At 37.1% G+C, this 12918-nt stretch overlaps 1 protein-coding gene across 1 annotated transcript; it reads left to right on the forward strand.

Moving 5' to 3' along the window:
• The first annotated feature begins 7353 nt into the window (after positions 1-7353).
• On the forward strand, positions 7354-10430 carry LOC149085686 (disintegrin and metalloproteinase domain-containing protein 10-like). The gene is made up of 2 exons (XM_089232501.1): positions 7354-9163; positions 10282-10430. Exons 1-2 carry the CDS (start codon positions 7354-7356, stop codon positions 10428-10430), a joined length of 1959 nt encoding a protein of 652 aa, XP_089088627.1.
• Positions 10431-12918: the final 2488 nt, after the last annotated feature.

Consider the following 12918-nt stretch of genomic DNA (forward strand, 5'->3'; position numbering starts at 1 on the left):
CTTCTAAAAAATCCTTAGCATTATTACAGGTTTTTTTTTAATTCTTGAAAGTTGTCCAAAAAAATATATTTTTCAAAATTCTAATACTGATGTTAGAATTTAAATTAGACACAAAATTAACTTTAAATTTGAATTCTTTGTTTTTATCAAAAATACCAATATAGGCTATGTTATTAGACAGGCAAATTTTAAGATCCAGGAAGTCCGTAGATAGGGGCCAGTCACGACACCCTGTCTACCGACTTCCTGGATCTTAAAATTTGTCTGTACCCTGCTCGCACCCTTTTTTTATTGAATACTTTTTCGTGCACAGTCGATCCCGGCTATAACGTTTTCCCCGCTTGGTGCGACACATTTTTGGAGTCTCAACTCCAAGTAGTCATTAAGATTTCCCTTTTAAAGAGTTTTTCCGCTTACAACGTTTCTTCATGGCGGTTCTTTGAAAAACTTTATAAGCGGGATCCACTGTAATTTACTTTTTTCGAGTCAAACTTGGTTATAACAATCTCTGTTGTAATGACGCATTGGCTATAAAGTCAATACTTGACGAAATGACTGATTCCCATACAGAATAATTTTCATGAACGCTGACAAATAATTGCTTATAACGTCGAAGAAATCGCAACGCCCTCGGATACAACGATTCATTTTTTGTCGCTCTTGCTTTTGATTTTATGGCTTTTTTTGCAAGAAATTTCTACAATTGCAGCTCATCGCATTTGAGCTGTGTTTGCCGATTGTTCTGTAATCGGCAAATTTTCTGACTTAATCTGATTTAAAATCGAATTTTAGAATTAAAATTCGTTTATGAACGGACTCAAATCTTTCTCAAAGGCATCAAAAATACGGAGAAATAAAGGAATCACGATTATTAATACTTACTGAGATATTAGCGTTTACATTATTTAGTTATGCAACTTTTTTGCGAATGCACTGAGAATCGTAAGATGATTTAAAAAACGGATTCACGTCAGAAATCGCTTTATTTAGCGAATCCCCGTGAGAGTGAGATCTACTCGTTACACGTATATGACGTTATAACTAGGTGAGACTTGAGTCATATATATGAACAAATCATAATTAACAAGATTCTCCACTGATTTCCGCTGACGTAAACGCTGATTCCCAGAATACTTACGCAAGCCATTTTCATTCGTTATTTTTCACCATGCTTTTTTTACAGCGTTACAACGTTTCTCGCGGGATCGTTGGAGAGAAGGGTAACGTTATACCCTCAACCTCACAATCAAAGACAGATTAGCAGCTCAGGATGGAACAAAAAAAAGAATGATTATTGGGAAAAAAAGCACAAATACAACATCATCGATCATGGAAGAAACAACAGCCTTTATATTGGAGGTATAAAAGAAACAAAACGACGTAGAAAAGATAAAAATAGAATGGTTTTTATCTCCTTGATCTTCTTAGTAATCAGCATCATCATACCCCAAGAACATGAGAAATATTCGAAAACAAGATCCAGTATCCACAAAATCAAACATTCGTTCAACAATTCAGTTTTTGCATGAGAAAAAACCAAATTCTCTCTCTCTCTCAGAAAGGAATGTGTTGTTTTCCAACCGATATGTGTTGGAATGACGTCAGTTCTGATGACGATGTGTGTCGAAGAAAAAAAGTTAACGGGAACTTCACGTCGAATCAAAATCTCGTTGCTGTTCGTTACAGCGTCAAATACCAGGAAAATGCACTTGCTTTGATATATACTGACTTTTCTCACATTATACTAAATAGTTTTTCCTAATGTCTTCATTCATGATTTATGTAAGTATGGGTTAAAAGGTGGACAAGTGTTCGCATGTTGCATGTTTTTATGATAGAAAGGAAAATAAATTTCCAAAAATTGCATGAAATATAGTTTCATAAATCAAAAGGAAATGTCAAGTGAAAAAAGGGGAACCAAGTCGGGAATTTCTGCTACGCCATGCATGTTGCAAGGTGTTGTATAGTTATTAAATTAAAAACAATAACATCTGATGCGCCCGGGAAGGGACCGTAACACTGAAAGGGACCGTACATGGACGGCCGACCAGACTCAGGTCAAGCTCACAACTTGCTGACGTTGCCACCAGATGGCGACTTATACAAGGATGACGTCACTCTCCGCTACCATACTAAGGTTTTTAACAACTGGCTGTTGCGAAGATATATTTCGGAAAGAGAGAAATTCAACTGGCGCGAACCCACGTCCTCTCAAACTTCAAAAGTTTGAATTTTCTCTCTTTCCGAAATATATATTCGCAACAGCCAGTTGTTAAAAACCTTCGAATTGAATTTAGTCAAAGCGAAATTTATTGCACAAATATATATATAAAAATGTCGGTCGCTGGGACAGGTGCGGATCCTTCGAAGGGGATCGATCCTTCGCTAACACCGAATTGTCTCGGAACAGTACGTCTGTGTATAATACATATGAGACGTTGCAATCATCAATATTTTCACGAGGTTTTCTTTTTATCCCAATTTTCGAATAACGTTGCGTTTGTGCGATGCTTTGTTTAATATTTTTTTCAGATATTTTCCACATAAATGTTCTCATGAAATGAATATTTTTAGGAACTAAAAGGTCTAATGAGTATCATAGTGTTTTTTTTTAATTTTTTTACAATGATATTTGATTTTTTAGAGTTTTTAAACATGAAATTCTCAAATTTCATTCCGATTTTCTATCTGAATTTTTTTTTTTCCCTTGACCATCAACAGAAATATTTTTTTCCTTAATTTTTTTTTGTCACATGGGGTTTCCCAAAATTATAATTATTACCATCAATTTTCATTAATTATAAATTTAGTTAGTTGGAAATTTACTTCAATTGTTCAAATTACCTGAAGCGCATTCGAAAAAGAATCGAATTAAACAAGTAATTTTACCATTAATTTAGGTGGAAGAAAAAGAGTTTGAATTAAGTCAGTTCTACTGTATTTATATTTTTGTATGTGTACTTTTAGTTTATGTTTTACTATCAAAAATTATTTTTAATCCACACATAAGTTCTACTTTAACTTTTTCCCCAGGCATTCCCTTTCGGTGTAATCAACGTATAGCACAGTACCATAGGAAAAATATATAAATTTGCCATTTTGCTACAGTATGCAAAAATCATTTCTATTAATTTTCTTTAATTTTACTGTCTCTAATCAATTTTTCTTCTTGTTTTTTGTTCTTTTCTAAATGTAATCAAAATATTTTCCATACTGAAACTAGAGACTTCACTAGGACTGGGTAATTTACAAACATCAATCAAACCTCTATTCAATTGAGTACATATCAAGTTATTGCAGTAATAATCTGTTTTCTCACGAGCCGATGGATACGCAAAACCTTAAAATTTCCGCTTAAATCAGAAAACAAATCACTGATATAGCCAGCAATATATGCATACATAATAATAAAGGGAAGACATTCCCTATTATCTGTATTATTCTCATGAAAATGAGAACTTGTAATAGTGTCTCTCTGATGTTTGAAATTTCAATTTCCAATAAACGCTGAAATTGTTCGCATATGGCAGCAGGATGATAAGATTTGGGAACTGTTCCAAAGTTTCCTCAAGCCAACGAAAAATTTCTAGTAGACCCATAAGTTTGTAAATAGTTTAAAATTTGATAAAACTGATGGAATTGTAAACACCGACAAACATAACCCGTACGAAATACGTGTTCGAATTTAAAAAAAAAAAAATGTGTATGATTTTGCATACATATAAATATATATACAGGGTACATGGATTGTAGTACGAAATCAGTAGTACGATTCAGTACGAATGGCATTTTACTGGTGAACCATTGATCTTATGGGAATATATATATATATATATATATATATATATATATATATATGTATGTATATGTATATACTTCCCATTTGAAAAAATATCCAAATAACGTACTCACACACAGATATGGTATTCATGTTGGAAGCGGTTTATAATTATTAAAATAAAAATGCTAACTTTTCATACGGTAACACTGTGTTAAAGACTCACAAAGTTGTTGCCCCAACCGTCCTGATCGAAACCGAAAAAAAAGTGACATGTTTCTTAGGCCGGTATTACACTATAAAAGTTCGATAAAAGTTCTATTATAAAACTTGAAAAATGCAACCAATAAGGTCAACGGTTACATTTTCTAGAATGTAACAAATAACCTTATTGGTTAGATTTTTCAAGTTTTATAAAAGGGATTTTATCAAACTTTTATAGTGTAATACCGGCCTAAGTGGAATATTTACTGAGATGTTTGAATCCGAAAAATTGGAGGCATTTTGGGAAAAAAAATCGTTTTTTTCCTCACTTGATGCTGTTTTTCCTAACTTTAATCAGGTTCTCCGAATTCAAATATCTCTGTGAATATTGAACATAGAAACTTGTAACTTTCTTTTTTGGCGTCAGGGGTGACAGAACAACAACTTTAGTGATCAGGTTTTTGAGCACAGGATATCCGTACGAAAAGTTAACATTTTTGTTTTAATAGCTATACAAACCCCTCCACAATATGAATGACGTGTCTGAGTACTACACGTTATTTGGAGACACTCTCTCATTGGAATTCATCTTCTAGGATTAACGGTTCGCCAGTAAGAAACATTATACACCCTTTATATGTATAAATATCTAAACATTCATTAGTTCAAGATTTCTTGAAAGACTGGTAATTTCTGGATATGATTATTACAAGGAAGAAAATTCATGTCTGCCCCCACGAGGACTCGAACCCCTCTTTCTCCTATGCCGGACGAGCGATCTACCAACTAAACCATAGTTACACAACCTTTTTTGCCCCATCGCCCCCTTCTTCAGAAATATTTTTCTCCCAACGCAATCCAACCCATAGGATCCTATGTTATACCCCGTAGCTTCTACCGCCCCACTGAAGCATTCCATCGCCTCCCAGGGGGCATTAACGCCCACGTTGGAAATCACTGAACTAAACTATGGTAACTGATAGGATATTTCTCCCTTGGAGCGTGTATATGTTACGGTAAATGCCCGAAGATGGTAAGTTTTACCGGTAAATATTATTATTATTAATTTTTTTTTTTACCAGGTAGAGGTGGTAAAAGCTAGAAAAACGCTTGTAACCGTATGCATTTCGGACTTTTACCAAGAGCTTCGGTAAATGCTGATATTGTGATCAATGAATGGGACGTTTTTAAGTTTAGGAAAGTAGGAAAATTCTTATTTTTACTAATTTTCGTGAAAGTTGGTAAATGTCAGCATTTACCGAAGTTCCTTGGTAAAAGTTCGAAATGTATACGTTTACAAGCGTCTTTCAGGCTTTTAGCAACTCGACTTTGTAAAACCTAGGTTTTATCATGACATTACGCCAGTAGATGGCAACTTGCATTCATGTAGAATGGTCATCTCTTTTTAATACAAGATTCCTCGAAACACTAGTTATTTTTTGATGATTACATTAAAGAAAATTCATCGACTATATCTTTCAAGGGCGAAATATTCTAGCTGTCTTGATAATTTAGTTGGTAAAGCTCTCGTCCGACATACGAGGGACCGGGGATCTAGTCCCCGTGGGGGCGGAGTTGAATTTTCTTCCTTGTAACCATCATCTCCAAAAAATACCAGTCTTTTGAGGCATCTAGTATTTACTTTCATCTGTCAAATCGGTTTTTGAGAAATTCTCACGAACGAATACATAGAACATCTAACGATCTGGTAGATAAGACGATTTTCCACAACAAAATATTATTTTTTTCTCCCGTTCATATATTATCATTAATGCTCGGATTTTTAGTGACCAGTCATACTTTTCATGGTTAGTCATATTTGAGGATTTTGAGCGATCAGTCATATTTATCGGATTTTTATCAGGAGTGGGGCAGACTTGGTTTTGTCACCGCTCCCCGTGACTGTAAAATTCGAAATCTCTATAACTCGGGGTTTTTATTTTTGTTTTTTTGCGCTTTCAGGTTAATTTTTTTCTCCGATCCTCTCCCTCCTCCTAAATATGCCACTCCTCCAAATTTGGTAGTTGCCCCTCCATCCCTTGTTCCTTCTTCAATTCTAGCACTGCCTAAACTTTATTTTCAGTGAGTTATAGAATTTTTTCCAAGACTGTGGAATACTTTCAACGCCGATGTTAGCCGCTGTGCGATCATTCGTTAAAGATTCGCATCACGATGACCGGGTTCGAATCCCACTGGTGACGCACTGATAGTTGGTTGAAGTGTGTTTTCTGCCGTTTTCTGGCTTCAGTCACATGTTACTCGATCTCCCTATTGAAAAGTCTCACAACAGTTCCTATAACCACGGCCGCGACCGAAAACAAAAATTGACACTGTTACCCCAGGTCAAGCCATTTTGGCACTCTTCCTCGTAATTTTGAACGGACAAAAAACAAACATTTAGCCCGTCCTGATCCAGTGCTAAGGTTACCACAACCCCCTAATTTCCCCTGGTTGCAACTGTAAAAATATCAAAGCATCAAACTTCCCTCGCAATAAATTTGAAGCACAGATGGCAGCGCTAACTTCGCACACAACAGCAGATAAGCACGCGGATGGTTAAGAATATGGGCTATTAGAAAATTAATATACAAACATTTTCGGCATTTTGAAAGTAGGTCCAGGTCTAATTATCCCTCGTGCACGGAAAATGACCGCGGTGCGTCCAACATAATCAAATGATCAGAAAATCGCATATAAAAGTCTTCTCCTTATTTGCATTTAATACTTCAATGCATTAGCTTTTTTTTAGAAGAACAAACTAATCGAATGACCAAAAACTTGTTTGCATTTGATTTGCAATTTAATGAAATCATTTTCCAACACAATTTTGCAAAAATATACTTCAGGGGCCGTAACAAAAGTCAATTTCTTCCGAAAAAAACAATGGATATGCAATGTGTGTTTTTTTGATATTCATTCAAGTCTGTTATCAATGTGTTTTTATTGCAATTTGCATCGACGAACGCACAAATAGCATTTTCAATTGTATTTGTTGCGTAAGAAATCTAAAGTCTTAACTGAGATCATAATGTTGAGTTTAAGCTGAAATGATTGATTTAATATGGGAATATTTTTTTCACGACAAATTTTATTCGCAGCTATCCGCAACGTGAAAATGTAGGAGAAAATATTGTAAATTAAAGTTTTTCATTGGTTCATTTCGTAGAAATTATTTATTGAATATACTTCTGCTACATTTGTAATTTCTCATTTCGGAGTACCAAAGTTTCGATGCAGTCGTTTCAAAGTCTTTAATAACATTGATATGTTGTTCGTTAGTCGAAAAACATTTTCGCAATTTTTTGCTTCTTCTCCGACATTCGGGTAAAAGTCTGCGATTCTTTTGCTTTAGTGGTTTATCTAACGAAGAAATGTTAGCAAAACAACATCTTATCGTAGTTTTATTTTTGTCATTCTTCGATTGCACTCCACTGCGATATCAAATAGTGGACGTGTCGTTTCGTCCAAGGAAAGGGGTGCCTCAGCATGCCGAAGACATCGCTATTTCAGATAGAGAGACAAACGGCCGTAAACCTGACGCTTTGATGCAACTGACTTTCTGCGCTTTCGATACCGACATTGACGTTATGCTTCACAGATCTTTAGATCCACAACTTGATGAAACCGTGGTGGAAATACGCGGTGGAAAAGGTCCAAACGAGTCAGAGATTACAAATTTCAGTGCCGAATACTATGAATTCATCAATTCCACGACGATCGTGCATGGATTCAAGAACAGACATGGCCAGTTTGAGGGATCCGTCATGGTGAACAATGGCTACGAGGTATATTTCGTAGAGCCCGCCATCGTATATTTTCCCAATGATGCTTCAGTAGTTTCAAAATCCATCGTGTATGAAGAAAATCAAGACATTTCTGAATATTTTAATTACTATAACGTAGATGATGAATATGATTACGATAACGAAGACGAACCATCATTCCACGACGTTCGATCACCAACACCACATATCGTAGAACCAGACACTACCATGAACTTCAAAATGGAATTTGTCTCGGACGAAAGTATGATTGAAACCAAAGGAAATGACGCAGAAGCATTTATTTACTTTCATGCCAAAACGGCTGACTTTATAATTCGTAGAACCAGGTTTGGATCGTTCACGGTGAGAATAATTCCTGTGAAGATAACTATTTACACAAACAGGAACGATAGCGACTACCCAATAAAAAAACAAATTAATCCTGAGAAGAGTAATATAGGATTAGTAATACAGGAGTTTAAAAAGAATCATAGAAACAATTATGCTGGATCTTATTATATAACGTTCAAGAAATATAAAGGAAATGTGAACGGATATGCTTTTAGAGCAGCTATGTGTCGGCGTAGCAATGTTGCCGTTAGTAGACAAAGTTATGGTTCTGGACGCATGAGATCGTTAGGCTCAACAACGCGAACAGTTACGCATGAGATTGGTCATCTTCTAGGAGCTTACCACGACAGTGAACCTAAATTACCAAAAAAATGTATACCACTTTTTGGATCTTATATAATGGGACCGAGCGGTCCAGATGATGAAGATTTGAGACGGTTTTCCACATGCAGCGTGAGAACTATAACTGCTACAATGAAGGATAAAATAATGACCAATGAGTGTAGGAACAAGTTAGTCACTAGTCCGACGTGCGGTAACGCTGTCAGAGAGGCGGGAGAGGAATGCGACTGCGGAACGCCAGAAACCTGCGACATGATGGACAAGTGCTGCACACCAAAAGGAGGTCTCGGTGGAGATCGCGAATGCACCTACCGAAGGCATATGGATAGAGTCTGCAGTAGCAAGGACGATATATGTTGTACAGAAAATTGCGCCGTTCAGGTAGCGGGAAAAGAATGTGATTTCGGACCAGATGGCTGCATCATACAAGAATGCGACGGTACTTCGAAGGAATGCACGCAATTTAAAAAAATTGCACCGGAAGGCAGAAAATGTTTCGCAAGACCAGGAAAATGTTCTTATGGTTCTTGTGACAGATCATTATGTGAAACGAAAAACCTGACAGTATGCAATTGCATTGGCCTCGATGCCTGCCGTTTTTGCTGTTTCATACCTGGGAATTTGTCTTGTGTCCCGGTGAAAACTCTGGATGCCTTCAAAGGAATGGACGTGTTTCTACCTTACGGAACAAAGTGCGGAATGAAAGGGACATGCGCTGTTTCTGGTGAGTGTATTGAAGCGACAACAACGATGAAAACGACAACGGGAAGTATCACTACCACTTCTCGCAATGCATCTGGTAATTTTACAGAATCAACAACAACGATTAGAACGACAACGGGAAGTATCACTACCACTTCTCGCGATACACCTGGTAATTTTACAGAATCCACAACAACGATGAAAACGACAACGGGAAGTATCACTACCACTTCTCGCGATACACCTGGTAATTTTACAGAATCAACAACAACGATAAAAACGACAACGGGAAGTATCACTACCACTTCTCGCGATGCATCTGGTAATTTTACAGAATCAACAACAACGATTAGAACGACAACGGGAAGTATCACTACCACTTCTCGCGATACACCTGGTAATTTTACAGAATCCACAACAACGATGAAAACGACAACGGGAAGTATCACTACCACTTCTCGCGATACACCTGGTAATTTTACAGAATCAACAACGACCATGAAGACGACAACGGGAAATATTACTACGACTTCTCGCGATACATCAGGTAATTTTACAAAATCAACAACAGTTTCGAATACCACGACAATGACCACATGGGTATACATCCTCGGTGCGGTTGTTGGAATTTTAATCTTGATTTGCGCCTATGTTCTACACATATACATTACAAAAAACACTGTTCCACAATCCTTAGAACCCATAGCGCCCGTAAATATTATTCCAAAAAAAACGTCTGAAATTTTTTTCCGGCGTCCTAGAGGTATGGATGATTTCGATCAGCCATTTCATTTGCAACCTCGTGATGGTTCTGATGGGGGCCCTCGAGTGGAAATATTACTTGGATAAAATGTTTGGCTTTCTCTTCTTCATTGTAATAATGCTGTTAATTTATGTCCTTTTTTCTCAGAGTTAAGATGAATAGCGTTTCTTGAATTCATGTTTTTGTCTGCACAATGCTCATCACTTTAGTGGTCAATGTTCCCGATTGGGAGCATCGGTTTTTTTTTTTAATCAGAAGAAGTAAGCAATATATTTGTTCACTTCATTGCCTATAACATAAATTTAATATTTTAATATTCTGTTTTTAATTAAATATAATATCATTTTTTTTGGTTAATTTTATTGTTGTCTCAATAGTCATGTGCAATGTCCAGAAAATGTGCATGAAACTCCCTGTTAATGCATTTTATGGTGGATATCTTTGTACGGAACGATCCGAAGGAGAAACAACATTTGAAGGAGAAACAACCAATTTTATGGTGGATATCTTTAAACTAAACGATTAGGAGAAACATGAAAAAAAGTTTGAAAAAATTAGTTCAATTCTTAATTTTGACGATAGAATGTGAGTTTGATCTCATGCCTTTGCTGTTACAAGATTACTAGTAACAGAATTCTCGGTGCTGGCAAAGTTATCTTCAATTACTGGCAAGATTGAAAAATTGACAAACCCTTATAAAAGAATGAACTATAATTCTGGCATCATTTAAGAAGTGACAAAGCATTGTAAACACGTATGCATGTCGGGAACACAATGCTAGGAAGCCACGGTAACAAAAGCAAACATTCCGAAAGTGATTTTTGAGGGAGAAAAATCATTGTAACCCGACAAGTTCTTGTCCATTTCGTGCATTCGCCCATGCCTTGTAAACTTATAAAGTAGCCAATCGTTCAAGTCGTGGCCCATTTGGTATATATGCAAAATTTGGCGACGGTAAAATTGTAGATTTCTATAAAGAACACGCACACAGAAGATCAGTTTTATACACCGGGCGTCCATATTTAAAAGAACCTACTTTAGAGTAGCCTACAGGCGAAATCTGTCATCAGAAAATTGTCAAAATTTCTGAAGGATTTACGTAGTGATAGGAATTTGATTCAGGGGGAAAATTAGTCACCCATTCCACCATCAGAGGGTGTTTTATTAAAAAATGACACATTTAGGCAAGCGTTTATAATTTTAACAACTGTTAATCACTTTTACAATATTGTTACTGCAATAAAACATATTCCACATGATGGCCATCATTTTCAGATACCGTGTGAAATTGCAAGATGACATGTTCAACAAATTCTGCCTTAAAAGTCACGTACAGTTCTTGGATTGTCACGATTTACCAGACGTTTCAAATACCCCAAAACGCAAAAATTGCATGGATTAAGGTCCGGGGTTAGGAGAGGCCACAGATTAGGCAAGTGCCGGCGGATGACACCTTCTACTGTAAAATGTGAACATTTTTAACACACAGTGCGAGATGTGCCTTAGGTCCGTCTTGCATAAATAATGCACACAAGGCAGACACCGTGACGTGTTTGCAGAGCCATAAAAATGTATTTCTTCTACAGCAATGCATGTTGCTTCCCGGTGATCGAACTTATCTCTGGATCTGTAGAACGTAGTTAATCGTAGAAGTAGGGAGTAAATCCACACCATACCGTCACTTTTGGTGAATGCAACGGAACTTCTAATATTTCGCGCGTATTTTCTGGTTTCCAAATTCGGCACTTGTGTGTGTCCACTGCACCATATAAGTGAAAATGCTATTCGTCTGCCCAGAGGATATTCCAAGCCCATTCTGAATCGTGTCAACCCGAGCTACTGCAATGAGAACGGGAATCGAGCTTCATAATCATGTTATGTCAACTGCTGCACAACTGAAAGTTTGTGCGGATAATATCGGAGGATATTCCGCATTACCTTAGGGACAGTTGAACGTGGCCTATCCAATGTGTGTGCAACACGCCTGACACCAGTACCACGAGAATTTGAAGCTCTGTCCTCTTTCACCTGAAGCGAAACCTCCTGTACTGCGTCTATAGAATACTGGTTTCCTTCCTCTTCCAGGACGAACAGCTAACGATCCTATGGTTTCGAATTTCCTTATAATGCTCCGAAGGTTTTTAACATTCATTAGACCTTTTCGAATACTCTTCCAAGTCTGATCTTTCCGTAGAGCAGTTACTGCGGAATTGCTGTTTTTTTAAAAACAATTTGGCCAAGGAAGCGCAATCTCTCTCGTAAACTTATCATCATCGTGAGCAGCAAACGCATTGAGAATCAAAATCTCCGCGAATGCTTTTGGGTGTTTATAACACTGCTGCGTGACGTCATACAAATGTACGTGTTTACTACAGGTATTGAAAGTGAAACGCCCACTGATGGCGACATGTGCAACGTATCCCCCCCCCCCCCACCGGAAACAAATTCCGTTTTTACGTTTACGTTTCTGATCCTCCATAGATTACTAGCAGAAATACCCGGCGTTATCCGGATATAAAAATACGAGGAAAAAATGCTTGACACTTGAGTAATTCGTGCAGTTTCCTTATTTCGAGGCGAGAAGAGCGAGCCCGTCCCTGCAGAGTATAGCCAGACCTTCAACATGTTACCTACATATTATGAAAATTGAAGCATTCGCCATCTTTACTCAAAATATGTGAAATATATGGCAGCACCAACAAGGACACAAAACGTGCTCAATATGAAAACATAAATACGTTAGGGCCATGTATATGGATGCACAACATGGCCCGGCATGTACCGATTCGTTAGAAATTTTCAGAGGAATATAAACGAAGTGCATGTGCGGTTAAGTAGTAGTTGCGGTCTTATCGCCAAATGACAATCATCGTTTATAACGGGAATTTAAAATATCACGTATGTGCTACTTATTGGATGAATTTTACTTTTTCGATATGGAAAAGATAAAGTAAATGATGGAGTGAATTTTTCAGCCACCAAGACACTGACGTGAATTCACCTCAAGGTTGCAG

The sequence above is a fragment of the Pholcus phalangioides genome, unplaced genomic scaffold, assembly GCF_987345545.1.
Source record: "Pholcus phalangioides strain wild (caught in Gottingen) unplaced genomic scaffold, Ppha-v1.0 ptg000006l_1, whole genome shotgun sequence".
In the NCBI taxonomy this organism is placed as follows: Eukaryota; Metazoa; Arthropoda; class Arachnida; order Araneae; family Pholcidae; genus Pholcus; species Pholcus phalangioides.

Excerpts from the sequence above, each read along its gene's own strand:
- LOC149085686 (XM_089232501.1), top strand. The coding sequence starts at position 7,354 with ATGTTAGCAAAACAACATCTTATCGTAGTTTTATTTTTGTCATTCTTC. Across the intron at positions 9,164-10,281 it reads AGGGACATGCGCTGTTTCTG|TCATGTGCAATGTCCAGAAA; the intron begins GTGAGTGTATTG and ends TTGTCTCAATAG.